Genomic DNA, 27,330 nt, shown 5'->3' with positions numbered 1-27,330 from the left:
GGGTGAATTAGGGGTGGGGTGAGGTACAGAGACATAGGAAGAAAGAGATGAGATAGATGGAGAGAAACGGAGAAATGTGGGGGAAGACACGGAGTCAAGGCAGATGCCCGTGGCGGAGCTGTCGCTCTGCCAGGAGACAAGGAAAAATGAGGAGAAACGCAGGGTCCCAGGCGCTCCCCAGGATGCCTGCCCACCCTCTTGCTCCCCCTCCCCCACCAGTGGCAGGGTTTCATCCACTCTGGATCCTAAGCGCTGTCTCACCCTGACCCATCCACACACTGCTGGGCCGAATGCGAGGGGCAGGGCTGACCGGCCCCTGCTTCTGCCCCTGCCCCTGGAGCTCCCCCGCAGCAAGATGCTGATGTAACACTCAAGCCTGGATGTTTTACTCTCAAATTATGCTGATCCTGCCGTGGGACCTTCTAAGAGTCCGAGTCCTTTTACCGCGGAATGCGGTGGGGGACACGGGGTCCTGGTTCTCCGGGCGCCCCTTTCCCCTGGGGGCTTCATCTCCCCCGACCCCCGCCCCCCGCCACCACCACCACGCCCGCACACGCAGCCCCTGAACGCGCGAGGAGGCCAGAAGCCCCGCGGCCGCCGCCGGTCCCCGCCCCGGGCCGCCATTGGCTGTTGCCATGGCACCAGCCCGTCTTCCCGCGCCTCCATTGGCCGCCTCGCGTGCATCCCGCATCCCGCATCCTCCCCCGCTCGCGGTGGTCTCGCCCAGCGCCCTGAGTGGCGGCGCCGCCTGCCAGGCCCGCACCGGCCTTTGTCCTCCCCAGAGCCACTTGCTCACGCCGCCAAGACCCCGGAATCCCGGAGCCAGCGCCCCGCGGCCGCCCTGGCCCAGGAGCGCCAGGATCTCCAGCGGGGTCTCGGAATTGCGCCGAGGGAGGGGCACCCATGGGTGTCCGCCAGCCCAGCCCAGCCCAGCTTGAGTGAGATAAGTAAGCGGCGCGCTTTCTGGGTTGAGGGTAGGGGGCGCGGCCTCCGCCTCTGCGGGGATATCTCCGTGCTCCCCCCTCCCCCCACTTCTCTCTGCTGCGCAGGTCCGCGCTCGCTCTGGAGCCTCTGAGTCTCCAGGGTGGAGCCGGAGGGGAAACTGAGTCCCAAAGAGGTGGGCACCCGTGTCGCTGCAGTCGGTCCCACGTACACATCCGTGTACAAGCTTCAATACCTGGATCTCCCAGTCTGCGGGCAGGCCTGTGGGGTGGGGTGGGGAGGTGCTGCACCTCTCCGGGAGTCAGTCCTTCTCAGTAAGTGGGAGTTTGGATGGAAGTAACGAGAAGGGCCCCTTTGGGCTACACCTGTGCTATACCCTCCGCTGACATTTGGCCATTGATCCCTGAATTAGAGGAACCGCCAGCTATTAGTGCTTTTCCTTTGGTGATAGACATATCTCAGGGAGGTCCCAGGAGGCTCCTGATGGGTGAAGGGCAGGCAGGAGGGCTTCCTTGAGGAAGCTGTGCTGTGAAGGATGGCAAGTCAGGAAAGGTGCTCCAGGCAGGAGAACTGCATGTGCCGAGACCTGGGGGGATGAGAGTGGAGGGTAAATGGAGGAGACAGGTCTTATGATGCGGTTACTGGGGAGCCATGGCAGCTATTGAAGCAGGGGAGGAATGGCGTCTGACCAGTACTTTCAAAGTTTCCTTGTGTTTGTGAATGAGAAGTGGACTATGGGAGGCCAGCGAGGCTTCTCTGATGGGAGAGATGTGGGGAGCTGGGAGAAGGAGGGTCCAGTTGGGCAAAGCCTGAGGGGCTGGTAAGAGAGTGGATGGAGCCCTAACCGGTTTGGCTCAGTGGCTGGAGCATTGGCCCGTGAACTGGAAGGTCCCAGGTTCGATTCCGGTCAAGGGCATGTACCTTGACTGCGGGCACATCCCCAGTAGGAGGTGTGCAGGAGGCAGCTGATCAATATTTCTATCTCATCGATGTTTCTAACTCTCTATCCCTCTCCCTTCCTCTCTGTAAAAAATCAATAAAATATATTTAAAGAGAGAGAGAGAGAGAGAGAGAGAGAGAGAATGAATGGAGGTGAGGACCCAGGACTGAATGTGGGGGGAACCCAGAGGGTGGGCTTGTTGCCATGTTGCCAAGCTCCATCTAATGAGGGTGCAGGAGTGGCAGGGGGAGTGAGGGTATCCCAAGCTGGCCCTGCAAGGGTGGTGTGTGTGTGTGTGTGTGTGTGTGTGTGTGTGTGTGTGTGTTGGGGGGCTGCTTGAGAAGGAAGTTTGGGTTTAGGGAATGGGAGGGATATGCTGGGCTTTGTGCTTAACCTAGTGCTTCCCCTGGCTAGGTACAGCATGATGGCCTCAGTCAGGAAACAGGGCTCCAGCCAGACCCCAGGGACCTTACCACAACCCCAGGCCTGATTCTCAGCTGGGACCCCTGACTGAGCCTTGGGCAGGATCGATATTCGGGTGGTAGGCAAAGGCTGTAGTCCACAAGCATCTGGCCTCCCCCACCTGACACACTATCTCCCAGTCTGACCTGTGACTTGTGTTTGCTGAGTGACTACTGTTCCTCCTCCTAACCCTCACATCAGCTCACTCGATGGGCCTGGCAGACTGAGTTCCTTCCATTCCTCAGACGGGGGAACTGAGTTCAGCAGAGGGGGTGGGGCCTATGTGCCTCCAGCATGTCCTGTCTGAGCATGTCCAATGTCTAGGTTCCAGCTATGCCTTGTCTGTCCTTCTAGACCCAGGCCTATGCTAAGGAAGCCAAATGACAGAGCCAGGCATGCAGTAGGTCTTTGGAGCCAATTTGTAATGCCTGAGCTATCACCCCACCTGGGGCAGAGCCCCCACCCCTACTCCAGGCCCATCTATGTCCTTGGTGACTTCAGGGTGAGCAGGGACCTTCTAGGGGTAGAAAGAGAGAGAGGAAAATGAATGAGCAAGTGAATGAGAGTGTGGCCAGGTCGGGGAGGGAGAGAAGGGTATCCCCTGTGGGCAGAGGAGAGCTGGCTGATTTGGGGACGGGACACAGGTGGGCAGGGGGAGGGGGCTCCCAGGGAGGAGGTGGCAGAGGGGATGGGCTGCTATTGGTGAGCCTCAGACAAAGGCAGAGGGAGGGGGAGCGCTAATGTTGAGGGAACAAAGAGGGAAGGTGGTGGGGCAGGAAGGCTCTGGCAGGAGTGCCAAGCTGAGGGAGGAGATACTGGCCTGCTGGACAGAGGGAGAAGGCTGGGCCTGAGCAAGAAACGGCAGCCAGACACACAAAGAAGCAGGCGGCAGTGGTGGAGCCCAGGGATGAGGCCTGGGGTGCTGGGGGGGCCACAGGAGCTGGCAGAGGGCTGACTGCAGGGTCCTGGGCCACACAGGTAGCTACCCAGATCCAGCTGCTGATGGAGTTGTGGGGGCTGCAGAGCATTTGGGTTCGCAATCCCCAGGGTGACCACAGTAGGCTTGTGTCGGTCTGGAGCTCCACTGTCACCTGTCCATTGGTTTCTTAGAGCCTTCGTGACATTTTTATTGTCTGTCAATTGGATCAGTGGGTAGTCTGTCCACCCAACCTCTGTGCAGCTACATTGCTGCAGGGAAAGTGTCTTGGCTATCCATTTGTCTGTCTGTCTCTCTCTCTCTGCCTGTAAGCCTGGTGGCACTGAGCTGGCCAGTCCATCTGCTGGGTTAGACTGTCAGAGTCTTGGCTGTCCATCTGCTGGCTGGCTGTTTATAAGCACATGTGTCCAGGAACCCAGCTGTGAGAATGCAGGTCTTTCTGTATCTGTCTGTTGGTCACTTGGGTGTTTGGGTTGTCTGAATACCTGTCTGATGGCTCTGTCTCTCTCTCCTGTTGTTCCTGCCTTTGTCTGTCACTCCAACTGCCACACCATCTGTCCCTAGGATTCCCTGGGCCAGCTCTATCCTGCCTGCAGCTTCTCCTACTTGGGACCCAGCTCCAGGGTTGGGTGGGAGGGGGCTAGGGCTTAGGTCCAGCGTAAGTCCCTCCTCAGAGCCTCATGTTACCTTGTGGCTACAGGTGCTGCAGGAGCTAAAAATGACGAGTTCCGTGGCACCCTACGAACAGCTGGTTCGGCAAGTGGAGGCCTTGAAGGCTGAGAACAGTCACCTGAGGCAGGAGCTTCGAGACAACTCAAGCCACCTGTCCAAGCTGGAGACAGAGACATCTGGCATGAAGGTGGGGGTAGAGCTGGGTAGAGGACATGGACCTGGGTCACAGGGACAAACACTAGGGCACTGGACCCCAGAAATGGGCAGGCAGGGCTCAGGGCATCTCACAGGGGGGTGGATCTGGGGCAGCTCAGAGCAGTGGCCATGACAACCAGCACTCTTTCCTGCCCCCACCTCCAGGAGGTACTGAAGCACTTACAGGGTAAACTGGAGCAGGAGGCCGGAGTGCTGGTGTCCTCAGGGCAGACTGAGGTGCTGGATCAGCTGAAAGGTGAGCCTTGGGGCCCCCTCTACATAGTGGGTGAGCTGGGAGGAGGAGGGACAAGGAGGCGTGCTGACCTCGCCCTCTCCCTCCATTCCCATCCAGCCCTGCAGATGGACATCACCAGCTTGTACAACCTCAAGTTCCAGCCCCCAGCCCTGGGCCCTGAGCCTGCTGGCCGAACCCCTGAGGGAAGCCCAGTACATGGCTCCGGGACTTCCAAGGACGGCTTTGGGGAATTGAGCCGGGCCACCATCCGGCTGCTGGAGGAACTGGACAGAGAACGGTGAGAAACTGACCACTGGCCCGCCCCGCAGCCAGACTCCGTCCCTGTAGTCTCTGCCTTTTGATTGGCCCATCAGCATGTGCACCACCCACTAAGCCAGTCCTACCCACCTTCTGAGCCTCCACTTCAGGCACCAGCTTTCTGTGGCTCCTCCACCCACTTTCCTGTCACAGCTGACCTCAGCTGGGAGACAAAGAGGAGGGGACTTTCCTGCCAAAGGGGAGGGCTCCTAGGAGACGTCCCCAGGGGTCCCCAACACCCAGTCATCACCAGGGACAGTGCCAGGGCTCAGAGTTAGGCTTGGAGCCAGAGGGACTCAAAGCAGTCTTTGTGAAGAAAGGGCTGCAGCCCAAGAAACCTGGAGGGGAGGGGGCAGCAGAGGGAGGCAGGGTCCAGGCGCTCTGCTCAGCTTGGCTAGGTTGTGTGGGGTCAGAGAGACCTGGTGGTCCACGCTCTGGTGCTGTGTGATGTCAAGCAAGTCCCCTAGCCCCTCCAAGCCTCAGACTTCTGCTCTGTAAAATGGATGGGAATAGCAGTGTCTCACCACAGGGTGTAAAGGTGAGAGTTCCAACTTAATACACAGAATCAGAGTTGTTGGGGAGGGGGAGACCTTGTGAAGTTTTAGGTTTGGGAGCATTATAATATCATTTAAAGTAATCAAATGTTTAGGATGACTCACCCAGAGCATGGGTGCAGCCAGATGGGGTTAAGGGTAGAGCCAAATCTGTTACAACTGGAGCAATCTGAGCTGGAAGCCTCCTCTATGTAGCCTAGAGGGAGATTATCGAGTTTGGGAGAGGTGTTAGTGCCCCCCTGAGAGTCTTTCTCTGAGAATCAGAATTTACAAAGAAACTACTTTCTCTTTTTCTTTTAAAAATATATGTATTTTATTGATTTCAGAAAGAAAGGGAGAGGGAGAGAGAAACATCAATGATAAGAGAGAATCGTTGATAGGCTGCCTCCTGTATGCCCCCTACTGGGGATCGAGCCTGCAACCCCGGCATGTGCCCTTGCCTGGAATTGAACCAATGACCCTTCAGTCTGTAGGCCAATGCTCTATCCACTGAGCCAAACCAGACAGGGCTACCTTCTCTTTTTAATTAACTTTCTATGCCCCACCCACCCATCCCTAGTTTGGGGGAGCACCAAGGGCAAGGCTTTGCCATGCTGACTGTTAAACTTGGCCATACATCAAGCATGACAAACTTGTGGCCCACAATGAATATTTTTATGGCCCAGGCAATATAACGGTATGTAAGAAACGTTTTATTTTATTTTTTAAAATATTTTATTGATTTTTTTACAGAAAGGAAGGGAGAAGGAGAGGAATAGAGAGTTAGAAACATCGATGAGAGAGAAACATCAATTCAGCTGCTTCCTGCACACCCCCTACTGGGGATGTGCCCGCAACCAAGGTACATGCCCTTGACCGGAATGGAACCTGGTACCCTTCAGTCTGCAGGCCGATGCTCTATCCACTGAGCCAAACCAGTCAGGGCTAAGAAACGTTTTAATAAAAATTTTGTAACAATTTTTATAATATCATGTTATACATAACTAGAGGCCCAGTGCACAGATTCGTGTGGTGGGCGGGGGTCCCTCAGCCTGGCCTGTGCCCTCTTGAAATCCAGGACCCCTCAGGGGATGTCCAAATGTTGGTTTAGACCTGATCAGCCATCTGGGGATCAGGCCTAAACCAGCAGTTGGACATCCCCCAAGGGATGTAGCAGTGTGCCAAGCGGCAGGCGGCCAGGAAAGGGTCCCAGCCACTTGCACTCATCCCGGCCTGTTGCCCCTGCCGCCGCTGCTTGGTAGCGCGGCAGGGAGAGGCTCCCACCGCACATCTGTGCTCACCAGCCATGAGCCCAGCTTCTGGCTGAGCAGCACCACAGGGGGACTTGTGGGAGTGCACTGACCACCAGGGGCAGCTCCTGCATTGAGCATCTGCTCCCTGGTGGTCAGTGCACATCATAGTGACTGGTTGTAATGGTCACTTAGGCATATATATATATATATATATATATATATATATATATATATATACACACACACGCACACACACATACACACACTAGAGACCCGGTGCACAAAATTCATGCACAGGTAGGGTCCCTAGGCTTGACTGGAGATCAGGCCTGATTGGGGTCTTCTGGCTGTGGGCCGAGGCCTCCCTTCCGCAGCTGGTGGCTGCTGGCTGGGGCCTTCCTTCATTCTGCATCACCCCCTGGTAGTCAGCACACATCACAGCCAGCGATTGAACTCCCAGTCTCCCGGTGGATTTGTTACTATGACATGCACTGACCACCAGAGGGCAGACGCTCAATGCAGGAGCTGGTCCCTGGTGGTCAGTGCGCTCCCACAGCCAACCTCCTGCAGTCCCTCCCCCCTGACCGGCCAGCCCCCCCAATTGGTCCCAATCAGGAGGTTGGCCGGCCCCAATTGCCCTGTTAGGGACTGGGAGAGATGGCCTCTATTGGCCCCGATCACTGGACAGGCCGAGGGACCCCACCCATGTACGAATTTGTGCACCGGGCCTCTAGTTATTAATAACGAACTACAACATTTGCTAATGACTAATTACTATGATCACATTGCATTCATTTCCCTTACGTGCCTTACGTGCAGGTGTACCATTTCTCTCCACTAATACTAACAGCAAATATTTTAGCAGCTGATTGCCACATCATTAGTCCTGTACTGACTTGTTTGGTGTGCACAACAAAAAATATTTCACTTTTGGAGAACAAGAAAAATAGGTTTATTTGTGTTACGCTTATTAATTTGTGCAGTTATTGTCTGGTAAGTTAATGATCAAGAAAAAATATTAATTTTTATTAAAATGTCCTATTATTTTATGTTAACGATTACTCATTTATTTCAGCCCTTTGTATTCAGCATGTCTCTATCTAAATAAACCTACGTTTCTATGAAAATTGAAGCTTTTAGCCCTAGCTGGTTTGGCTCAGTGGATAGAGCATTGGCCTGCGGACTGAAAGGTCCTGGGTTCTATTCTGGTCAAGGGCACATGCCCGGGTTATGGGCTCAATCCCCAGTAGGGGGCGTGCAGGAGGCAGCTAATCAATGATTCTCTCTCATCATTGATGTTTCTCTCTCTCTCTCCCTCTCCCTTCCTCTCTAAAATCAATAAAAGTTAAAAAAAAAAATGTTAGCCAAAGCCGGTTTGGCTCAGTGGATAGAGCGTCGGCCTGCAGACTGAAAGGTCCCAGGTTCGATTCCGGTCAAGGGCATGTACCTGGGTTGCGGGCACATCCCCAGTGGGAGATGTGCTGGAGGCAGCTGATCGATGTTTCTCTCTCATCGATGTTTCTAACTCTGTATCTCTCTCCCTTCCTCTCTGTAAAAAATCAATAAAATATATTTAAAAAAAAAAATGTTAAAAGGCCTTAAAAAAAGAAAGACAATTGAAGCTTTTGTGTTTTTGTGTGTGGCCCACATAAACTTAAACCTTGTTTATTTGGCCCATGTTAGCCTTTGAGTTTGACAAGCTTACCATACACTAAGCACTCAACAAGCGATTATTAAAATCAAAATAAACCACACATAATGATGCCTCCCCCTCTGCGGGCGGGCCCACGCAGGTGTTTCCTGTTGAATGAGATTGAGAAGGAGGAAAAGGAGAAGCTCTGGTACTACTCCCAGCTGCAGGGCCTGTCCAAGCGCCTGGAGGAGCTCCCGCACGTGGAGACGGTGAGCACGTGGGGAGGAGGGAGGGGAAAGGGTGCTGTGGGCGCCCCGCCCCTGGCCAGGGCTGTGGCGGGCAGGTCCCAGGCCCTTGCCCGGACAGACCCTCACTGCGGCCTGCCCACTCTCCCCAGCAGTTCTCCATGCAGATGGACCTGATTCGGCAGCAGCTGGAGTTTGAGTCCCAGCACATCCGGACGCTGATGGAAGAGCGCTTTGGCACCTCTGACGAGATGGTGCAGCGGGCGCAGGTGCGGCGGCGGGCGGGGCCGAGGCGAGGCTATTCCCAGTGGGTGAACGGAGAGGTCGTTGTGGGAAAAGTCTGGATTAATGGGGATAGAGGGCACTGACTGCTGTGGGCAGGGTCTGGCTCAGGCGGTGGAGCCAAAGGCTAGAGCTGTTTGTGGGTGCAGCCTGATGGGGTTAAGGGCAGAGCCAGGCTCAGAGGTGGAGAACACTCAGGCCAGGACGGACCCGTGGGTGACTTGATCAGTGGGCGGGGACATCAGGGAGTGGGTAGGTCTAAGGACGGGTGGGATCTAAATAGGGATGAGACCAAATAAGGGAGTGGGCAGGTCTAGCATGGGGCCTAAGTAGGGGGCGGGGCTAGAAGGATGAGGAAGGGTCAGTGAGTAGGACCAAATCATGGAGTATGGAGTCAGAGCCTGGACTAGGGAGCGTGGACCATGGGTGCGGTCAAGATGTGAGTGGAGTCAGACATCAGGCTAGGGTTGAGAGTGGGGGTGGGGGGGGCATATCAAGGAGTAGGTGGAGTTAGGGCCAAGGGTGGGGTTTGAACAGTGGGAATGGCCATACCTTAAAGTAGGTAGGGTCAGATCTGGGGGTGGGATTAGAAGAGTGAGCAGGGCCAAATCAGCGAGTGGGCAAAGTCAGAGGTGGGTGGGTTAGGACAGTGGGCGGAGCTATATCAGAGCGGACAGGGTCAGAGCAGGGACCCGGTCAGCCACAGCAAGCTATGTGTGCCTTTCTGCCACTAGATCCGTGCTTCTCGCCTGGAGCAAATCGACAAGGAGCTGCTGTCTGCACAGGACCGGGTGCAGCAGACGGAGCCCCAGGTACTGGCAGGAGCAGTCGGGGGGGGGGGGGTGCCCGGGGGGGAGGTGATGACCCCAGGGAAGGCGGGTACCCTGAGGACCCTGCCCAAAGTATAGGTATAGGTGGAGCCTCCACCACATCATCATGGGAGTGTGGCCAGCATCAGCAGTCAGGGTGCTTTCTAAGGTGCTCCCATAACCCCCGGGCTGGTGTTCTCTTCCCAGGCCCTGCTGGCAGTAAAGTCGGTGCCAGTGGATGAGGACGCCGAGACTAAGGTCCCTGTGCACCCTGAGGATGGTGCCCCTCAGCCAGGCAACAGCAAGGTAAGGGGGAGTCCAGTTGGGGTGCACTGAGAGGCAGGGTGGGGAGTGGAAAGCCAGCTGGATTAGGGTGTGGTGAGGTTGGTAGGGTCAGCATGTGGTCTGGGGCCTGGTGAGGTGGGCAGGGATACCTGTCCTATGTGTTTGGGTGAGCGCTCTAGACTTAGATGTAGGGCTACCCCTAGAAGTACCCAGTGAGGGCAGTGGAATGGACAATTGGTCCTCATAGGCTGGGGGCATCTCCACAGGGACTGAGGCCTCTCATCCATCTCCTCACGGGTGTGTGGTGGCCCATGGGGGATGCAAGGTGAGGGTGGTGGGGGTGAGGAAGTGATTCTCCTGGGCTGGGGTCACAGGATTCCTACCATGTTTAGGGTGAATTACCCAGAGCATTGGGGTCACCCCTGGCTGGGGAGGATGGACAGACAGACTGGGGCCAGGTGGAATCCATCGCTGTCCCCCTTCCCCCGCCACAGGTGGAGGTGGTCTTCTGGCTGCTGTCAATGCTGGCGACACGGGACCAGGAGGACACAGCACGCACGCTACTTGCCATGTCCAGTTCTCCTGAGAGCTGTGTGGCCATGCGCCGCTCAGGCTGCCTGCCACTGCTGCTGCAGATCTTGCATGGCACAGAAGATGGGGCTGGGGGTCGCAATGGGACCCCTGGGGTGCCCGGAGCCAAGGATGCACGCATGCGTGCCAATGCAGCACTGCACAACATCGTCTTCTCCCAGCCAGACCAGGGCCTGGCGCGCAAGGAAATGCGTGTCCTGCACGTGCTAGAGCAGATCCGAGCCTACTGTGAGACCTGCTGGGACTGGCTGCAGGCCCAGGACAGCGCTACCAAGGCAGGCGGGGTGGGCAGCGGTGAGTGTAAGCCTCCCTGGCCACCTTTGTGCAATGAGCACAGAACTTGGGCTTTCTGGGTGGCAGGGCAATTTCAGATTTCATGTGTGGGCTGAAGCCTATGGCGACTTTATCATGATAGACTGGCAAAAAGACAGCAACCTATGCCCTGGTCGTCGGGTAGCTCAAGAAACAGTCACTGAATGCATGGATGGATTGTGTGTAACCAGAAATACGGATGCTGACTTTGAGATTCCTAGTTTGGGCAGCTGATCACAAAGTTAATCTATGACAAAAGCACCACCCAAAGGTCCTGAGCACCCAGCACAACTTCATCTCCTGTCTCAGCTCTGGGTGAGGCACCTTATTATTCATTTTAAGAAGCATTCGAAAAGGAGGCCACTGTTCTGGGAGTGACCCCTCAGGTGCCAAACATGCAGTGGTTTGCAGAGCTTGGGTCTTTGTGGGGGTGAAGGCAGGGAGGGTAGGACTCAATAGGGGTAATTTCCTGGACTGGAACGGCTCTGATCTGGTCCCTTGGCCCACAGCCCCAGTCCCCATTGAGCCACAGATCTGCCAAGCCACCTGTGCGGTGATGAAGCTGTCCTTCGATGAGGAATATCGTCGTGCCATGAATGAGCTGGGTGAGTGCACCCTTACCTCCTCCGTGTCCCCTCCATTTGGCCTGGGGCTTCTGGGCCTCATTCAGCCCAGGGCAGGCTTCCAGCCTTAATGGTCCTGAGCTCAGAGGATAGGGAAGTGGCCAGGAAGCCAAGAGCAAAAGTGAGAGGTTCCAACTTAATACACAGAATCAGAGTTGTTGGGGAAGGGGAGACCTTGTGAAGTTTTAGGAGCATTATAATATCATTTAAAGTAATTGAAACATGGACAAAAATCTCATCAATGTGCTTAATTTTACTCCAGTTACTACAAAATTAGATACTGCTTCTCACTCAGCAGATGATCACACACTCAAAGGCTTACTCACAAAATAAATAATGAACAAACAAACAAAGGCTTACTCAGATCTCTTGTGGTCTGGCTGCACAGAAATGGGCATTTGCAATCAGGACAAGACAGCAGACACTGATGAGAGTGTATACCTTTCAAGTCATTCCTTTCCCAGCTGGGGAGTTTATTCTCTGGCTGGATTTATTTAGAAAGATGCAGAAAGATGAGGAAGGTAGCAACCAAACAAAATAAAATCCCAGATCTGGAAACCACAGAAGTGTCCAACAGCCCCAGCCCCTAAATGCACAAATTGCCTCTGTTGTCTTTGCTCAGTGAGCAGGAAGGGCATCTTGTATTTGAATTGCAAGTTAATTCTTTTCTTTTAAAAATATATATATGTAATATTTTTTAAATCTATTTTTATTGATTTCAGAGAGGAAGAGAGAGGGAGAGAGAGATAGAAATATCAATGATGACGGAGAATCATTGATCGGCTGTCCCCCGCATGTCCCCTGCTGGGGATTGAGCCCGCAACCCAGGCATGTGCCCTGACCGGAAATCAAACCATGACTTCCTTGTTCATAGGTCAATGCTCAACCACTGAGCCATGCTGGCTGGGCACAAGTTTTTTCTCGTCTACTCACCCTGACCATTTCCCCCCACGTTTGCTTACTCTTTATAAAGTGAGAGTCTAGTTTTCATAGTGACTAAAGAACTGTGTGTGTGGCAGTCGTCAGAGGCTGGAGGTCTAATGGTCTTGGGATGGTTTTCATTTACGGTGTTGAGGGCCTTCATGACCTGAGAGCAGAAGGGAGCTAGGAACCTGAGCAAATAGCAGGGAAAAGCATTCCAGGGAGAGGGAACAGCACATGCAAAGGCCTAGAAGCTGAAGACGTGTGAATGGAAATGTGAAAGGAGGTGGGTTTGGAGGTCACAGAGTATCCAGGGGATCATGCCAGCCTGGCGGCAGGCTGCCTGGAGGAGTTGGGCTTCAAAGGTGGGCTTGAGGAGAGCAGACCTGGGGGTAGGATGAGGGAGGGCACTTAAGCAGGGGAATGGAATGGGCAGAGGTTGGGAGGAAGGCTGGGGTTCATTTGGGGTGCCCCCCTGCACCTCCCTGTGCACCCTCCCATGTCCCCATAGGTGGGCTGCAGGCTGTGGCTGATCTACTGCAGGTGGATTATGAGATGCACAAGATGACCCAGGACCCACTCAACCTTGCCCTACGCAGATATGCTGGCATGACCCTCACCAATCTCACCTTTGGGGACGTCGCCAACAAGGTGCCTGGGGCGGGCAAGTGGCGTCAATGTTCCCCCCACCCTCCTCTGAGCCTCAAAACAGCCCTGAGAGGCGGGGGGAAAGTTGTCCTTGATTTATAGGTGGGTAGAGTGAGGCCCAGAGAGGGCCGTGGAAGGAGGGACTGTGGCTGGATTCAGTTGGCCACCATCTTCTTGGTTGCTCTACTGCAGAGCGGGGCCTCTGGGCTGGAGGAGGCTGTGTATTTGCACCTTTCTCAGCCTCAGTTTCCTCATCAAAGCAACAGGATGATTGCCATCCCTTTGCCATAGTGGTGGGGATGGGAGGCTGAGGCTTTAGCTCTAGCTCATAGTAGGTGCTCAGGGAGAAAGCCTGAAGGTGGGGCGTGGAGCCCCTCCTGGCTCCTGCCCCACTGGCCATGGCATGAATTTCCTGTGGCACCCCACAGGCCACACTGTGTGCCCGGCGTGGCAGCATGGAGGCCATCGTGGCCCAACTGGCTTCTGAGAGCGAGGATCTTCACCAGGTACCTGGATTGAGTGGGGTGGGGCATGGGGAGAGCCTTGCTGAGTGTCCCACTGTCCGAGGCCCCTGCCGACAGAGTCCCCTCTCCTTTGGGTGTGATGGGCATCCCCTTCAGTCTCTCTGTAGCCCCACCACATGTGGGGTTGAGGGCAGGGGGCCCTGGGCCCATCTTGCCCACCCTGTGCCATGACCCAGGTGGTGTCCAGCATCTTGCGCAACCTGTCCTGGCGGGCTGACATCAACAGCAAGAAGGTCCTGAGGGAGGTCGGCAGCATGACCGCCCTGATGCAGTGTGTCCTACGAGCCTCCAAGGTAGGCACTGGATGGGCACGACGGAGTAGGGGGGTAGGAATGCACCTGAGACCCAGGGGAGAGGGCACTGCCATGGCTGCTTAATGCCAGCCACAGGACAGATGGTGAGTTCTCTGTCTTGGGGGTGGGGGTCAAAACAAACACCTTACCACTTAGCTTACCAGGTGGTCCTCAGACAGGCCTGGGGTTTCCATCCCTTCAACTGAGAGATCCTGTGAGGACCAGTTTTATTGCTTTTTGCTTTTATTTGAAAATGTATTTGGGTGCTTTCCTCCGGCCTTTTGTCTGCGCCTTGATGGAGAGGGCCAAGTGGGTGGGGCCGGTGCCTGCCCCCCACCCCTGACCTTCACCTGTCCCACCCATGCCTAGGAGTCCACCCTGAAGAGTGTGCTCAGTGCCCTGTGGAACCTCTCGGCACACAGCACGGAGAACAAGGCAGCCATCTGCCAAGTGGACGGTGCCCTGGGCTTCCTAGTGAGCACGTTGACCTACAAGTGCCAGAGCAACTCGCTGGCCATCATTGAGAGCGGTGGAGGCATCCTGCGCAATGTGTCCAGCCTCATCGCCACCCGAGAGGACTACAGGTGGGTCCATCCCACCCCACACATTGGAGGGCAGAGGGCACCACAGAGGGTGCTGAGGGAAGGTGGGCCCCCCAGGTGTGGTCTGGGGCTGGGGTGGCAGATCCTGTCTGTAGTGAACTGTCACTGAGGCTGCAGCCTTGGTTTGTCCTCTGGCAAATGGGTGTCCCTATTTGTCCCCAGGGACTAAGTTCTGTAATATAAGTATCCCCAAATATTACAGGAGATATACTTTGCTAAATATTTTATCTATTAATAAAATATTTATTAATTTAACAACTTACAAGTGATACTTAGTATCTTTAAAAATAGAATTTATAGTATGTTTATCCCAAATACCACACGAGATATTGCGCTAAAATAAGATACACTAAATTTTATTTTAAAAGGTAAGTATTTTTTAACTTATTATTACAATTATTTAATAAATATATTATTTCTTTTAAGTAATAAAATTAACACAAGTTAATTTGATACTATCCCATTTGATACTCGGGATAGACTTATACTACATATTTATTCTTTTCTCTGAGATTCTAACTCAGCCAGATGCCTTATATTTTTATTTGCCTGATCTGGCCACCCTGCTCCTGGTAAGACGAGGGGTGGCCCCGCCTGACGTACTCCTCTGTGCTGCAGGCAGGTGTTGCGGGACCACAACTGCCTGCAGACTCTGCTGCAGCACCTGACGTCACACAGCCTGACCATCGTGAGCAACGCCTGCGGCACTCTCTGGAACTTGTCCGCCCGCAGCCCGCGAGACCAGGAGCTGCTGTGGGACCTGGGCGCCGTGGCCATGCTGCGCAACCTGGTGCACTCCAAACACAAAATGATTGCCATGGGCAGTGCCGCCGCCCTGCGCAACCTGCTGGCTCACCGACCTGCCAAGTACCAGGCAGCGGCCACGGCCATCTCCCCCAGTGCCTGTGCGCCCAGCCTGTATGTGCGCAAGCAGCGGGCCCTGGAGGCCGAGCTGGACGCACGGCACCTGGCCCAGACGCTTGACCACCTGGAGAAGCAGGACCTGCCTGAGGCCGAGGCCGAGGCTGCCGCTAAGAAGCCGCTGCCACCTTTGCGGCACCTGGATGGGCTGGCCCAGGATTATGCCTCAGACTCGGGCTGCTTCGACGATGATGATGTGCCCTCCCTGGCTGCTGTGGCCGCCACCGCCGAGCCTGCCAGTCCTACTGTGCTGTCCCTCTTTGTGGGCAGCAACTTACTGCAAGGCCAGGCACTGGCCCGTGCCCCACCTGCCCATCGCTGTGGCCCAGAGAAGGAGGCCGGTGGGGAGGCAGCCTTGGCAGCCAGGGCCAAGGCCAAGCTGGCACTGGCAGTGGCTCGGATCGACCGGCTGGTGGAGGACATCTCAGCCCTGCACACATCATCCGATGACAGCTTCAGCCTCAGCTCTGGGGACCCCGGGCAGGAGGCACTGCGGGAGGGCCGAGCCCAGTCCTGCTCTCCTTGCCGGGGGTCTAAGGGTAGGCCGCGGGAGGCCAGTGGCCGAGCTCACCCATTGCTGCGGCTCAAGGTAGCCCATGCCAGCCTCTCCAATGACAGCCTTAACAGTGGCAGCACCAGTGATGGGCACTGTCCCCGTGACCACATAAGGCCCTGCCCACTGACCTCATTGGCCAAGCACCGAGAGGGGCCCTCTGGTGGCCAGACACGGCCCAGCCAACTTGATCTCAACCTGCTGGGTGGCCAGGCTAAGCCAGCAGCCCGGGAAGCTGCAGCCACCGATGCCTGTGTGCGCACCATCAAGCTGTCACCTACCTATCAGCATGTGCCACTGCTCAAGGACACTGCCAGGGCTCGTGTGGGGCTCCCGGTCCCTGGGACCCGGAAACAGGCCTGGCTACCTGCGGAGGGTCTGAACAAGGTTCCTGAGAAGCTGGCGGCAGAGGCGGCCCCGCTCTGCCTGTCCCATTGTAGCTCCCTGTCCTCACTGTCCTCGGCTGGCCACCCGGGACCCAGCGAGGCAGGGGACCTGGATGACAGTGACTCGTCCCTGGAGGGGCTGGAGGAGGCTGACCCCAGCGAGGCGGAGCTGGATGGGGCCTGGCATGGGCCAGGGGCTGCCTCCCTGCCCATGGCCATCCCTGTGCCCCCTCGGGGCCGGAGCCTGGGGGTGGAGGACACCACACCGTCTAGCTCCTCCGAGAACTGTGTGCAAGAGACACCACTGGTGCTGAGCCGCTGCAGCTCAGTGAGCTCACTGGGCAGCTTTGAGAGCCCATCCATTGCCAGCTCCATCCCCAGTGATCCCTGCAGCGGGCTGGGCAGTGGCACAGTCAGCCCCAGCGAGCTGCCTGACAGCCCCGGGCAGACCATGCCACCGAGCCGCAGCAAGACACCACCCCTGGCCCCCCCACCCCCTGGTGAGCATGAAACCACCCATTTCAGCCTGCAGTGGGAAAGCTATGTAAAGCGCTTCTTGGACATCGCCGACTGCCGAGAGCGCCGCTGGCTGCCCTCTGAGCTAGACGCTGGCAGTGTGCGCTTCACTGTGGAGAAGCCAGATGAAAACTTCTCGTGTGCCTCCAGCCTCAGTGCATTGGCCCTGCATGAGCACTACGTGCAGAAGGATGTTGAATTGCGGCTGCTGCCCCCAGCCTGCCCCGAACTTGGTGGGGGTGGTGGCCCTAACCAGCACTTTGCTGGGCACTGCTGTCGAGATGAGGCCAGTGGTTGCCTTGAAGGACCACCTGCCACCAACCAGGAGCTGGAGCTTCTGCGGGATTGCCTGGGTACAGCTGTGCCCACCCGACTCCGCAAGGTGGCCTCAGCACTAGTGCCTGGCCGCTGTGCACTTCCCATGCCCGTCTACATGCTGGTGCCCGCCCCGGCCCGGGAGGACAACTCATGCACTGACTTGACAGAGGGCACACAGGTCAATTTCAGTGTGGCCTCACTCAGCGATGAGACACTGCAGGGACCTCCCAGGGACCCACCTGGTGGGTGTGGGGACAGGCAGAAGCCAGCAGGCCTAGAGGCTCCTGCCAAGCAGACCACTGGGCACCGGCACAAGGTTGGGGGTGCAGGCCGCAGAACGGAGCCAGCCCGAGGGCTGGTCAAGAGCCGGGCTGGGCTGGAGCTGCCCCTCCGAAAGCCCCCAAGAGCTTGTGCAGACAGGAACAGCCCCCCATTGGGCCGAGCTCATGGGGAGGGGGCATTGCAGTCCCTATGCCTCACAACGCCTACTGAGGAGGCTGTGTACTGCTTTTACAGCAACGACTCGGATGAGGAGCTGTCCACAGCGGCGGGGGCGACACCCTCCCGGTGGGCATCTGCTACTTCCCAGACAGTGAAGAGGGAGGGCCTGGCTGGCAGGAAGAAGGCACAGGCTGTGCCCAAGGCCACCATGTCCACCCGGGCCCAGCCCAGCCTCATTGCTGATGAGACACCACCATGCTACTCCCTAAGCTCCTCCACCAGCTCCCTCAGCGAGCCGGAGCCTGAGGCTGGCAAGATCCGAGCCCATGAGCCAGTGGTCACCAAGGACCGGGGCCCTGGCAGTGGGCATGATGGCTATCCCAGTTCTCGGGCCAAGGCGGAGATGCTAAGGCGCTGCATTGGCTCAGCCGTGCCCAGGCGCTGCTCACAGGTGTCAGATCCAAGACGTCGCAAGCCCCGAGATTCCCGGCGGGACAAGCAATCAGAGGGGCCGTCGGAGCATGGCGAGGAGGCAGCAGGGTCAGACCATGCCTCAGATCTGGACAGCGTCGAGTGGCGTGCCATCCAGGAGGGCGCCAACTCCATTGTTACCTGGCTGCACCAGGCCGCGGCAGCAGCCACTCAGGAGGCCTCATCTGAGTCTGACTCTATCTTGTCCTTTGGTTCAGGGTTGTCAGTGGGCTCCACCCTACAGCCCTCTCTGCACAGAAAAGGGCGGCCGACACGAGCAAAGGGGCAGGCGAGCAGTGCCACCCGGCCAGAGAAACGGGATGTGACCCTGGCCCAGCGCAATAGCAGCCCCTGCTTGCCCACTGGCTCAGAGAAGCTGCGTGGTGCTCAGAAGACCACACCTGGGATGCCAGCCATGCTTCGAGGAAGAACAGTGATCTACATGCCCAGCCCAGCCACCCGATCTCAGCCCAAAGGCACCCCTGGCCCCCGCACCACACCAAGGAAGATGGGACCCCTGAGCCCCACACAGCCAGCAGCTCCCACCAAAGCCCTGGGCCCTGGACAGCAGCGGTCTCGAAGCCTGCACAGGCCTGGCAAGATCTCAGAGCTTGCAGCCCTGAGCCCCCTCCAGAGGAGTGCCACGCCACCGGCCCGCCTCACTAAGACCCCCTCATCCAGCTCCTCCCAGACCTCCCCTGCCTCTCAGCCCCTGCCCAGGAGGTCACTCCCAGCTGCCCATGTTTCGGGGCCCCTGCCCAACCCCGGGGCCTCACTGGTGTCCAAGACACCCATGCGGGCCCTGCTAGCCAAGCAGCACAAGACACAGAAGTCACCTGTGCGGATCCCCTTCATGCAGAAGCCCACCAAGCGGGTGCCACCATCCCTGGCCAGGGCAGCCCCAGAGCCAGGCTCCAGGGGTCGGGTGGGATCCAAGGGGTGCCCAAGTGCCCGAGGAGGCCGCCTGGGCCTGGTGCGCATGGCCTCAGCCCAGTCCAGTGGCAGCGAGTCCTCCAACCGCTTGGGTTTCCAGCGGCAGCTGACCTTTATCAAGGAATCACCAGGCCTGCTGCACCGACGTCGTCTGGAACTGTCCACGGCCAAAGCAACCCCCTCCACCTCCCAGGGCGGCTCACCCCGCCGCAGCGGGCCTACGCTGCCCACCGTCTTCCTCTGCTCCTCCCGCTGCAAGGAACTGCGGGCATCCTCCCCGCAGGCCCCGATTCCCCAGCAGCCCCCCACAGCTCGGCCAGGCCCTGGTGAGCGGCCACCAAGGCGCACTAGCTCAGAGAGCCCATCCCGTCTGCCCATCCGCAAGCAGGCCACCCAGCCTGAGGCAGTCAAGCGCTATGCCTCTCTGCCCCATATCAGCGTGGCCCAAAAGCCAGAGGGTGCTGCCCCTAGTCCCGCATCTGACCCTGCCCGCCGCAGCAGCGATGGAGAGGCCCGGCCCCTGCCCAGGGTTGCCTCACTGTGCACCACTTGGCGTCGCATCCGGGATGAGGACGTGCCACATATCCTGCGGAGCACATTGCCCTCTACCGCCCTGCCGCTCATGGACACCTCATCAGAGTGCCCAGGCAGTCCCCTGCAGCGCAAGACCAGCGATGCAGTGGTCCAGACAGAGGATTTCGCGGCCACCAAGACCAACTCCAGCACATCCCCAAGCTTGGAGAGCAGGGGGCCTCCCCAGGCCCTGGACAGCGGACCTACATCCCTTCTCGGCAGCGACGTGGATAAGCCTGGTCCTGCCAAGGCACCCACCTCAGCCCCCTTCATCCATGAGGGCCTAGGAGTGGCTGTGGGAGGCTTTGCTGCCAGCCGGCATGGCTCCCCCAGTCGCTCAGCCCGAGTGCCCCCCTTCAACTATGTGCCCAGCCCCATGGTAGTGGCCACTACCACTGACTCAGCTGTGGAGAAAGCCCCCGCGCCCGCTGAACTCCTAGAATAGTTGCCTGGACTGGTTTTCTGGAACATCCTCTCTGGCCAAGAGCGATCTGGTTGTCCTGAGGGTGGTCCCGGGAACTGCCTACTCACCCGAGTCCCTGCCCTCAGAGCCCCACCCCGGCCCATGTCGGCCTCACATCTCATGCTTGCTTCTGTGCTGTGGGGACTAGAGAAGGAATTGGGTTGCACGCTGGACCTCAAGTCCCAGCCTTGCCCACATGCAGAGACCACCCTCCTGACCCCCAGCCCAACTGCGCTTAAGCCTCAGCAGGACTCTCATCTCTGTGGAACCAAGGGAGATTACAGCATCCCCCTGAGGTGAGGGACAGGCTTCAGAGGGTGGTGCCATCCAGCACAGGCCCGAGGCATCCATCAGAGGACAAAGCTCATTATTACCGGGGCAGCTGGGTAATTTTTAATGATGACTGCTTAACTGAGGGAGGGGTATAGCTGAGCCTGACAGAGACAGGCCCCTCCATTTTAGGTGCCAAGCCAGGGGCTAATGGACAGGGGGGACACTGTCAGAGCAGCCTGGAAGGAGCAAGGAGAGAAGGGCAAAGGCAGATAGCTGGGTGATGCGGGGCCACCCCATGTCCCCCCTCCTGGCTGGGGTGGGTGCTGGTTTTGACCAAAGGAGGAAAAGGGGGACTAGGGAGGTAGGTGGAGGGAGTCAGGAACAACTGGCAGATGAGGTGCAGTGAAAAGGAGGATGAGAGTCAGCCAAATATGGTTCACCTTGGTGACACAAAGCCCAGGATCTACAGGACGGCACAGCTGCAGGAACTGGGGTGGGGCTGACGCCTAGCCTAGGAGGAGGTGCAGGGCCTAGAGCCCCAGTAGTGGCCAGACCAGCTAGATATATAGAGCCGTGGCTGCTGGGGTGCTCAGTGTTGGTGTCAGTGAGGCAGAGATCAAGGAGCACAAGGAGCCTGGTGGGCCTCTGTGGCCCCTGCCGGTGTATACATATGCGGGGGAGCTGCTGAGGTCCCTGCTCGGCTTCCTGCAGATACAGCCAATGACCTCTTTACTGGGGAAGCTTGGCTTTGAGAAGTAGCTGCTCTCGGGCTCATAGATCTGCCACAGTGCAGATGAGAGCCGCCCCAGAGGGGCTGGGGAGCGGATGCTGTTTGCGGAGACTGGCAACATGATGACTAGATTTTAGGTCCCTTCTCTGGGAGGTTGGGTGGAGGTGCAGGAGCTCCTGTCCCTGCTCATGGCACCACTGTCCCTCCCTATCCCCTGTCCATGGAAAGAGCTGACCCAAGAGCAGAAGTGTTTACTGGACCGTCCTCAGTTCCCCCAGTGGGGCTCTTGGGGGCTGCACTGATCCAACTTCCACAGACACCGTGTTACTTCTGCTAACACATCAGTGTCATGTTGCATTATAAGCCCTGGAACACCCTGTCCACTAGGACAATTGCCAGGGCTCTGCCTCAGAAGGCCACAGGCACGATGCAGGAACAGCTGGATGCACCAAGTACTCCTTTTATGACCAAACTTCTAGGACGAGCTGGCACACAGAGGACCATGGCAATGAGGGCTGGGCAGTATGTGGCATGAGCCCATAGCTGACCCCTTAGGACACACTGGGGGAAGGGAGGATATTTCAGATGCATCTCAGAAACCAGGACTCCTTGTCCCCATCCTTGACCTGAAGTGGCAGAACTTGGTAATCTCAACTCCTTTTTAAGCAGGGGCTGTGAGATGTCTGCTCTCACACTCACCATGGGCCAGCTACCTCCCAAAATGGCCTGGTGGGAGGAGAGGCCATGCAGACTCACACACAGCTTGCCCAGCCATAGGGAATCTGAAGTGATGGGTACTGGGGGTGGAAGCACCCATGCACTGTGAGACCCTGGGTGGTGCTCTCAACATTCTGTCTGTTTTCCCACATGGGCCATGAGGAGAACTCCCAGAGCTACCTCTAGAGCCAGAGTGGCTGCTGTGACTTGATGAGAGGCCCAGACCTCCCTGGCTGCCCCCTCCACCTGCCCCTTGTCTTCAGAAGGGGGCAGCTTTCACCTCAGCCAGCACACCAGGAGTCATGCCCCATCTATGTCCAGCAGCCACATTTGCCTTCTCTGTTCCCGTGATAGAGGCATAGCCACACCTCACAACTGCGCAGGGCAGGACAGTGGCAGCCCTGGGCCCTGAGAAGAGTGGTGGTCACTGGACAATTGATTCTAGGCCTGAGCTGGAGGATATCTCCCATGAAGCCTTGATCCCCTCAGGGCTGCTCAGCCACCTGACAATGCTGAGGGGACCCTGTTTGCCTCCAGAGCACCCTCAGCCCAAGACCGTGAGCAACCACCACCAGCTGGATGTTGAATTGGGGACAACATGCCTGCAGGTGCAGCATTACCTCACTCCCTCTGCCCCAGTCTGTCACCTGGCCAGTGGCCATAGCGTCCCAGCCAGAGCCTAGTTGTTTTGGCCCATCTATCTCTGTGCCCCTCCAGTCTGTGCCCCGGGTCCCTGCAGTGTTACAAGATGTGTAAATACATATAGCCCAGTTTCCCCTCTCCCACCCCAGTCAGCCTAAAGCCATCGTCTGATGGAAGGAAGGCACAGAACCAGGCATCTTATGTGCACCTTTAATAAATGGAGCTGTTGAATCTTGCTCTCCACAGCTATTTTTCAAGTGGGTGAGGACTGGGTGGGTGGGGCTGGAGTACTTTGTGGGTTTTCCATCCAGACTGCCCGCCCTGGGTCCATGTGCTAGAGGCAGATCAGGCTGTGGGATTTGTGCAAGAAGAGCACTCAGGACAGGTGGACGCATAGAAGGTAGCTGGAATGTCTCATTGTGATCCTGGCATGAGGGAGGGCTCTGGAGCCCCTAGACTCAGACTCAGGTGACCCAACCTGAAGGCCAGGGATATGCAGGAAGGGGTGACCTCCCAGCCCAGGGCAGCCGGACACTTTGAGACATTAGCAGGTAGGCCAGGGGGTGCTGGACAGTGTAGCCTCAGTGTCCACTGCCCTAGCTTGAGCCATGCTAGCATGTTCTGAATGCCTGTGCCCCCAAGGGTTTCATGGATCTTTCAGGTTTAAGCAGGCACCCCTTCTTCCAGAAGAAAGAGATGCTGGGTCACCCGTGTCAAGAACTTGCCTTGTTTGTCCATGCTTCCCTAAGCTCATGGGGAAACCTGGAAAAGAGTGGCCCACAGAGGTACTGTCCAGAAGGCTGGTGGCAGTGGGGATTTCATCTGAGGGACTTATTGGTGACAGCCATGACAGCTTGGTCTGCCAGGACGGAGGTGGCTGGATGAGGGCTCCAGGCAAGTAATAACTGACCAGCCTGTCCTATCTTGGGAGCCCAGGCCAGCATCCCATCTGATGGATTCCACAGCCATCAGGTTGGTCCTGCACCCCAACCATGAACCGGTCGCACAAGTGCCAGCGTAGGGCCCATGCCTTAGATTGAGGTGCTCAGCGCCACTGGAGGCCCCATCTCAGAGCTGGGCCCTACTGGGCACTCTCTCCGCACATGGCCACAGCCACCAAAGTGAGAAAGGACAGAACTCCCATTGTCTTCTGGAATCTCTGGGGGCCCCGCAGTTCATATAGAGACAGGCTCAGTTTAATGGGTGATCAGTGAAGCAGGGTTACCAAAGGAAGGGAAAGGAGGATGGGTCCTGAAGCCCCAAACCAAGGCCAGGCTGACAGCAATCAGGCCCCAGAAGAGAAGCCTGGGGGTGAGTGGCATCCACAAAGCCTGTCCTGACCCTCGGTAACGGGCCTGTGCCCGGCTGAGGCAGGTGTGCCCCTCACTCTCCACTGTTCCTGCTGCAACCACACACCGGGCAGGCTCTGTCCCCCGGGGTCTCCGGATACCAAGGCAGGCTTAGCCATGAAACAGAGAGACCAGAATCTGCTTCTGGGACCCAGGGGCCCATGTCGATGTGACAGGAGGCCATGGGGTGCACTATCCAGGGACTGCATGCTCAGGCGAGCCCAAGGGTCAGTTCAGCCTGAGAAGGTGGTTGAGGCCCCTGACAGTGCCACCTGCTTCACCTGGACGACGTCCCGCTCCAGCTCCTGGCCAGCTTGCCAGAGGTCCTCACACCTTCGTCTTAGCTCACCACCTGCTTGTCTCAGCCGCTGGTTGGTGGCCACATAGGCCCGGCTCTGCTGGTAGAGCTGCTCCCGGTGGGCCTCAGGATTCTCAGCCCTCCGGGCGGAGCCTGGGGAGTCTGGGGACAGAACACAGACCGCTGCTCAGAGAGGGGGCTGAGAGAAGCTTCAGTTTACCACCCCTTCTGGTCACGGAAGAGGCCCTGCCTGGGGGTGGGTACCATTCCTGTAAAAGGCACTGACCCCACAATGGAACCGCTGAGCAGGCTAGCCCTCACTCCTGTTCTTAAAGCCTCAGATGCAACCTCCTGCTCCCCGAAAAACTATCCCACGGCCCTGTAATCTTGCAAAATCTGACACTTATAGTCAGGAGGCCATAACAACAGGAGGGTGTGGACACAAGTCTCCAGGTGACCCCACTTCCTAACAGTGTGCCCAGCTGAAGGAGGTGGGGTGGAGGGGGGTTGAGGGAGCAGGGCAGAAAAAGCACAGCCTCAGCGTCACCCAGAGACATATCCGGGTCCTCTCCGCTCTGCCTGGGCCCGTTTGAATGGAACAATGCCACCTGCCATGCTTGGTGGCTGTCTGCTGCCACACCCCTGCAGGCCAAATGTCTAGCACAGGCCCTACAAACTCTGGTATTAATCACTTTTCCCCACCTGCTTTAGAAATAAGGTGGAAATGCCAGACAGTGCACGTAAAGATTAAGTGTGGTCCTAATAAAAACACGGTCCTGCAGGGGAAGCACCTCTCCCTTGAGCGACCCCAGCACTGCTTGTGCCTCAGTTTCCCCACCCTCCAAATGCTGGAGGACCTGTCCACGATTCTTTTTTTTTAATCTTTATTGTTGAAAATATTACAGATGTCCCCTTTTATGCCAGTAATTCTTAAGTTGGGGCTCAAGAAACCTCAGATGATCCAGGCTGGAGATAAATCTGGCTTGTTTTCCTAGGACTGCCCATTCAACAGAACATTCCTGGTGATGGAAAAGTCCTCCATCTGAGCTGTCCAATATAGCAGCAGCCACAAATGCCTCTTGGGCACTTGAAATGTGGCTACATGGAACAAAGAACTGAAATTTTTTTACTATTATTTAATTTTTTGAAATGGTTCCCATAGCGTTTCTCACTTCATATTGCCCACAAGACCCGTGTGTACTATCTTGGTCCTAATGGCCTGAGGGAAGGCACTGTCATCTCTTTTGTTCACCTGTTCAGCCCAATGCTTAGAACAGAACTTGGCACGTGAGTTCTTATTTTTGTTTGTTTTATTTTTGCCTTTTTTTTTTTTAAAATATATTTTATTGATTTTTCACAGAGAGGAAGGGAGAGGGATAGAGAGTTAGAAACATCGATGAGAGAGAAACATCGATCAGCTGCCTCCTGCACATCTACTGGCGATGTGCCCGCAACCCAAGTACACGCCCCTGACCGGAATCGAACCCGGGACCCTTCAGTCCGCAGGCCGGCGCTCTATCCACTGAGCCAAACCGGTTTCGGCAATTTTTGCTTTTTTGTTGTTTTTTTGTTAATCCTCATCTGAGGATATTTGTTTAAAATAAATTTAGCTCCTTTCTTTTTAAAAAAATATATATTTTATTGATTTTTTACAGAGAGGAAGGGAGAGAGATAGATAGAAACATCGATGAGAGAGAAACATCGATCAGCTGCCTCCTGCACATCTCCTACTGGGGATATGCCCGCAACCCAGGTACATGCTCTTGACCGGAATCGAACCTGGGACCTTTCAGTCCGCAGGCCGACGCTCTATCCACTGAGCCAAACCGGTTACGGCTCCTTTCTTTTTTAAAAAAAAATATTTTATTGATTTGAAAGAGAGGAAGGGAGAGGAAAAGAGAGACAGAAACATCAATGATGAAAGACAATCATTGATTGGCTCCCTCCTGCAGGCCTCACCCTGGGGATCGAGCCCGCAACCTGGGCATGTGCCCTGACTGGGAATCAAACTGGTGACCTCTTGGTTCCTGGGTCAGCGCTCAACCCCTGAGCCACACCCGGCTGGTTCGAGGATTTTTTAGAGAGAGTGGAAGGGAGGTGAGGGGGAGACAGGGGAGAGAGAGAGAAACATTGATGCGAGAGAGACACATCGATTGGTTTCCTCCTGCACGCGTCCGACTGGGGCTGGGGATTGAACCTGAAACCAAGGTACGTGGCCTTGACTGGGAATCGAACCCAAGACCCTTTGGTGCACGGGCCGAAGCTCTAACCACTGAAATACACTGGCCAGGGCCATAATAGGTTTTTAATGAAGGTTTGTTGAATGAATAGGCAAACTTCATGGACCTGTACACAATTCACCCAACAACTGTAGGCCAAAGCCATTAGTCACTGACCTGCTATAATCTCCACAAGGGACTGAGGACTTTTCCCACAAATACATAGTTTTGTCTTTGCAGAGCCAGTCCGTCTGTCCTGATAACTCTGCCATTATGTCCTGAAAGCAGCCAGGTTCATTCATCCACAAACAGGCATGGCTGCGCACCAAAAGAACTTTACCGACACAAATCTGAACTTCGTACCATTTACACTTATCACAAAACAGTCTCTTCAAAAGCGTAAGCGCCAATCAGCTTCCTGGCCTTACCAGAACAGGCGGTGGGCAGGATTTGGCTGCGGACCCAGGCCTGGGACGCCCTTCTGAAGACGCGCCCCACTTTACAATCAGAAGAGAGGGCTCCAGAGGGTAAGGATCATGCCACAGTCTCTGCTCTAAAACCCACGGTTTCGCCCTAGCCGGTGTCGCTCAGTGGATAGAGCGTCGGCCTGCGGACTGAAGAGTCTTGGGTTCGATTCGGTCAAGGGCACATGCCCGGGTTGCTGGTTCGATCCCCAGTTGGGGGTGTGCAGGAGGCAGCCGATCGGTGGTTCTCTCTCATCATTGATATTTCTTTCTCTCTCCCTCTCCCTTCCTCTCTGAAATCAATAGAAATATATTTTTAAAAAAATAAAAATAAATTCCACGGTTTCAACGGACCTCCTACACCCACCATCCCACCCGCCGCGCATCTGGGCTCCCCCTACCTTCCGGGGCCAGGGCAGTGAAGACTGGGTCCTCGGCGGGCGCCCCCCGCACGTCCTCCAGGATCTGCTCCGTCGTGGGGGGCGCCGGGCGAGTGGGCAGCACCACGCGCTTCTTGGCCTTCGAGCCCATCCCTGCAGGCGAGAGAACAGAGCGTCACGAGGGCGTCCACCTCGCCGCCTTTGCCCCTAGTCTGTTCCGACTGTCCGGCGAGTACCTACCTACACACTCGTCCGGCCCCGCCCCTCCTGGATCGCCCCGCCCCTTCGGTGTCTAGCTCCACCTCTGCCTCAGTTTCCCTACTGAAACAGTGCCTACCTCTCCTCACCTGGGCACGCACCGGAGCTGAGAGCGGCTCAGGACAGACAGTTCTGCTTCCGGTCGGAGTGTGGCCCCGCCCTCCAAGTCC

General features: G+C 56.6%; 2 protein-coding genes across 7 annotated transcripts in view; one reads left to right on the top strand and one right to left on the bottom strand.

Moving 5' to 3' along the window:
* The window catches only part of APC2 (APC regulator of WNT signaling pathway 2), a gene marked incomplete at its 5' end in the record, with an annotated part of 25,333 nt that extends 2,910 nt beyond the window's left edge, over positions 1-22,423 (top strand). Inside the window, 14 exons of one of the 3 annotated variants that reach the window (XM_081090918.1) lie at positions 3,982-4,140; positions 4,314-4,404; positions 4,501-4,681; positions 8,281-8,389; positions 8,521-8,634; positions 9,382-9,459; positions 9,664-9,762; positions 10,236-10,632; positions 11,154-11,249; positions 12,700-12,839; positions 13,265-13,342; positions 13,537-13,653; positions 14,023-14,237; positions 14,874-22,423. In XM_081090918.1, coding sequence (XP_080947044.1) covers positions 3,982-4,140; positions 4,314-4,404; positions 4,501-4,681; positions 8,281-8,389; positions 8,521-8,634; positions 9,382-9,459; positions 9,664-9,762; positions 10,236-10,632; positions 11,154-11,249; positions 12,700-12,839; positions 13,265-13,342; positions 13,537-13,653; positions 14,023-14,237; positions 14,874-19,812 — 6,813 coding nt within the window. In that variant the 3' untranslated portion in view covers positions 19,813-22,423. Of the gene's footprint in view, positions 1-3,981; positions 4,141-4,313; positions 4,405-4,500; positions 4,682-8,280; positions 8,390-8,517; positions 8,635-9,381; positions 9,460-9,663; positions 9,763-10,235; positions 10,633-11,153; positions 11,250-12,699; positions 12,840-13,264; positions 13,343-13,536; positions 13,654-14,022; positions 14,238-14,873 lie in introns of all 3 variants that reach the window. The other 2 variants (XM_081090916.1, XM_081090917.1) reach the window with 2 other exon arrangements.
* LOC308519019 (UPF0449 protein C19orf25) lies at positions 22,393-27,330 on the bottom strand. 4 transcript variants are annotated; one of them, XM_081090920.1, is made up of 3 exons: positions 27,250-27,330; positions 26,924-27,055; positions 22,393-24,001 (listed from the first exon to the last, which is right to left on the bottom strand). In XM_081090920.1, the coding sequence occupies exons 2-3, from the start codon at positions 27,051-27,053 to the stop codon at positions 23,775-23,777; spliced, it is 357 nt and encodes a 118-aa protein (XP_080947046.1). In that variant the 5' UTR covers positions 27,054-27,055; positions 27,250-27,330; the 3' UTR covers positions 22,393-23,774. The 4 variants fall into 4 exon arrangements, with proteins under 4 accessions (XP_080947046.1, XP_080947048.1, XP_080947045.1 ...); XM_081090922.1 differs by having other exon boundaries at positions 27,262-27,330; XM_081090919.1 differs by having other exon boundaries at positions 27,240-27,301.

This window comes from Myotis nattereri (assembly GCF_964212035.1).
Source record: "Myotis nattereri genome assembly, chromosome: 5".
Lineage (NCBI taxonomy): Eukaryota > Metazoa > Chordata > Mammalia > Chiroptera > Vespertilionidae > Myotis > Myotis nattereri.
The sequence above is the reverse complement of the archived record's forward strand: the minus strand, read 5'-3'. Positions and strand labels throughout refer to the sequence as shown.